The 2875-nt window shown below is 36.7% G+C and overlaps 1 protein-coding gene across 1 annotated transcript; it reads right to left on the reverse strand.

The window, feature by feature from the left end:
- Positions 1-253: 253 nt before the first annotated feature.
- Positions 254-1788, reverse strand: LOC112524325 (protein PLANT CADMIUM RESISTANCE 3-like). Its single transcript, XM_025134104.1, has 5 exons — positions 1578-1788; positions 1394-1465; positions 1098-1310; positions 922-1011; positions 254-354 (listed from the first exon to the last, which is right to left on the reverse strand). The coding sequence occupies exons 1-5, from the start codon at positions 1786-1788 to the stop codon at positions 254-256; spliced, it is 687 nt and encodes a 228-aa protein (XP_024989872.1).
- Positions 1789-2875: the final 1087 nt, after the last annotated feature.

Genomic DNA, 2875 nt, shown 5'->3' on the forward strand with positions numbered 1-2875 from the left:
CAAAATTAATCTGGTCATAAAATAACAAATGAAAATTGTAAACAAATTAAAATTAATCAATCTATACAATTTAAAATATCCAATCATACAATTTAATGTTCAAATTCATATAATTTAACTACCGGGGGAGGTGAAAGAGGGGAAAAACATATCCTGACTGCCGCATAAACGCAACAAAATTAATGCTCCGATAAAAGCGACATGTTCAGCTAACTAGACAGCGTGTCTGACCTGTTCGGCCTCTAAATCTGCCCTACTCATCCGTTCGACCTCCATCTCGGCCCGATGAGGTTCCTCCCGCAACTGCACCTCCTCCTCCTCTACCTTTGCCAATTTTTCTCTCAATTCCGCTACCTGTAAATATTGAATATTCGAACAAATCAGTAATTTTTTAGCAGATCAGCGAGGAATCTGCGACTGACAGGCCAAAAATCAGTTCCCTCCCTGATCCGTCGATGATCAGCGAGGGAACTGATAGATCCGTTGCTGATCAGCGAGAGAAATGGAAATCCGTTACTGATACTCTATTTTTTAGTAGTGAAATTAATTGGTTAATACTCGTGAATAGTGCGAGGATGAGATAGGCGTAGTATTTGAAAGAGGATGGATTTAAAATACAATGTATTAATTGTCACATGCATAGTAATTAATTAAGAATGAGGATAAAACCAATATATAGATTAACTTCTGATGTATTTCAATAACCAAAGTATTACAAGAACTTGACAAGCACTATAGATTCTTCGGCTATATGAAAAAACAAAAATGCACAATGATTGCATTCATTGTAGCATAAACACGTACATACATCCATCTGTATACATACGTGAATGAATCAAATCAACCTATTCATTAATTAATTATTGTCAAGAAACAAGCATGAGTAATTCCTCAACATCCCAAACTGATTGGCTTAATTACGACTCATTCCTCCAGGAACCGCAGGTGGTACTACAATGGCTCCACCAGCTGTTTGCTGTATCTCGGGAGACTGATTATGCCACCCAACTCCTGAACAATTAAGATGCTTAACATAATTAGTTCAAACACAATTAAGTTTACCATCGCAGGAGATGAAGATAAATGATGGATGTTACCAAGTTTCATGTTGAAGCCACGGTGTTGAAGCTCCCGATATTCTTGGCACAAGGCGCATGGCTCACAAATTAGATGAACAAGAATATTAATGATGGGGTCGTCAGGCAACCTATATAGATGGCTCATCTTTATTCTAAAGTATGCCGATAGTAGGCAACCGCAGCCCGTGAAGTACATTATCAGAAAATGAAGAGCCGCAAACATACCAACACCTGTTCGTTAATTGTTATCATAAATTAATAACTGTAATCTTGAAAAAGTTGATCGAATCCGTAATGATAGAATGAACACTTACTGGTACGTCCCTGGTCCACCATCTCTGCGACTTGTCCGAAAGTAACACATGGAGCAAAAAATGTTATGATCACTGTTGAAAAGAGGGGAATCCATCAGTAAGTGCGTTTGATGAAGGAATTGCAAAAGAAAATGAATTTTTATATGATAAGAACTAAAGAATCCCTATATATGGTTGGGCTTACAGGTGGTGGGATCATCAAAACATTCAAAGAGGCCAGTGGACCACGCAGGAGGCGGGACTTGCTGTGGTGGAACCCCAACCACCATGACGGCTGGAGGTGCCGGTTGTGCACCATTGGGGGTCGCCTCAGCTGGAGGAGGATTCGAAGGTGGTGCCGGTTGAGGTTGGGGTTGGGATTGGGCACCGGTTGTAGGTTGAGGAGCCTTCTCCATTATTGATTATTGTGGTTTGGGAGTGAGGAATTTATTTTTATTATTTAAAACTCAATTATCCAGATAGAATGGCAATGGATAATTGAGTTTTGCCTGAGAATTGATTTGCTATTAGTGCATTAATCGCATCCATTTATAGGCTTACCATTCTACTCCTTGGATGATTTCATCCATTGCTTTTTTACTGGTAGAGCTTGAATAGATGCGAAAATGGTTGCATATTAATAGGGTTAGATCCAGCAAACTTGCAAGTTATACCCTAAATGGAATTCAATGGCCGAAATTAGCTGATCATATATTATATACGGTCAAATAGCAATTTTGCGAATTATCTTTAAAATCACAAACCCATTGCAAATATGAAATCACAACCCTCACTACAAGAGAAAGAGGTTTTAGAGAAGGAAGTTTTAGAGAATGATTTCAATGTGTATCTAAAGGTGACCTTTAGGGAAGAAATTACATGACAAAAATGAAAATTGTAACAGAAGGTAAAATGATTTTTAGATACGGAATTTGAACCAAATAATACACTATGAAAATCGTCCCTAAATCTTTTAGAGACGCTTTTTATGTAGAACGTATCTAAAAGTTGAATCATAAATTTAGAAACGTTTTAAAAACCGTCTCTAAAAGATAAAATATTTTATTTTTCTTTTTAAATTAAACAAAAAGTTTTTGTTACTATCTTATATTTTTTAAAACCGTATCTAAAAGGGTTTTTATTTTTTAATAAATCAAAATTATACGTTCTTTGATATCGTTGGTTTTCCGAATTAGGGTGCGAGAGTTCTACCAATTTCACTGATTTCCCTTCGATTTCTCTTGGAATTAGGGTGCGAGAGCTCTACAATTTCATGATTTCTCTCCAATATCTATTGATTACGATCTCCGATTTTTTTTCAACCGACTTCGAGTTAAATCTGTGGATTTAGGGCTTGAGGATTCATCCAGTTACGGTCAACTTCGTGTTTGTCTTCATCTCTTCATATCTCTACTCATTTTTCGATTGTGGATACTTCTATGCGTTGTTTCTATCTATTTGTAAAATTAGGTTTATATTTGATCATTTGAGGAGGTGTTTCTA

The sequence above is a fragment of the Cynara cardunculus genome (genome assembly GCF_001531365.2).
Source record: "Cynara cardunculus var. scolymus isolate 2C chromosome LG 13, CcrdV1, whole genome shotgun sequence".
In the NCBI taxonomy this organism is placed as follows: Eukaryota; Viridiplantae; Streptophyta; class Magnoliopsida; order Asterales; family Asteraceae; genus Cynara; species Cynara cardunculus.

Excerpts from the sequence above, each read along its gene's own strand:
- LOC112524325 (XM_025134104.1), bottom strand. The coding sequence starts at position 1,788 with ATGGAGAAGGCTCCTCAACCTACAACCGGTGCCCAATCCCAACCCCAA. Across the intron at positions 1,311-1,393 it reads GGTGGACCAGGGACGTACCA|GTGTTGGTATGTTTGCGGCT; the intron begins GTAAGTGTTCAT and ends ATTAACGAACAG. Across the intron at positions 1,012-1,097 it reads TGGCTTCAACATGAAACTTG|GAGTTGGGTGGCATAATCAG; the intron begins GTAACATCCATC and ends TTAATTGTTCAG.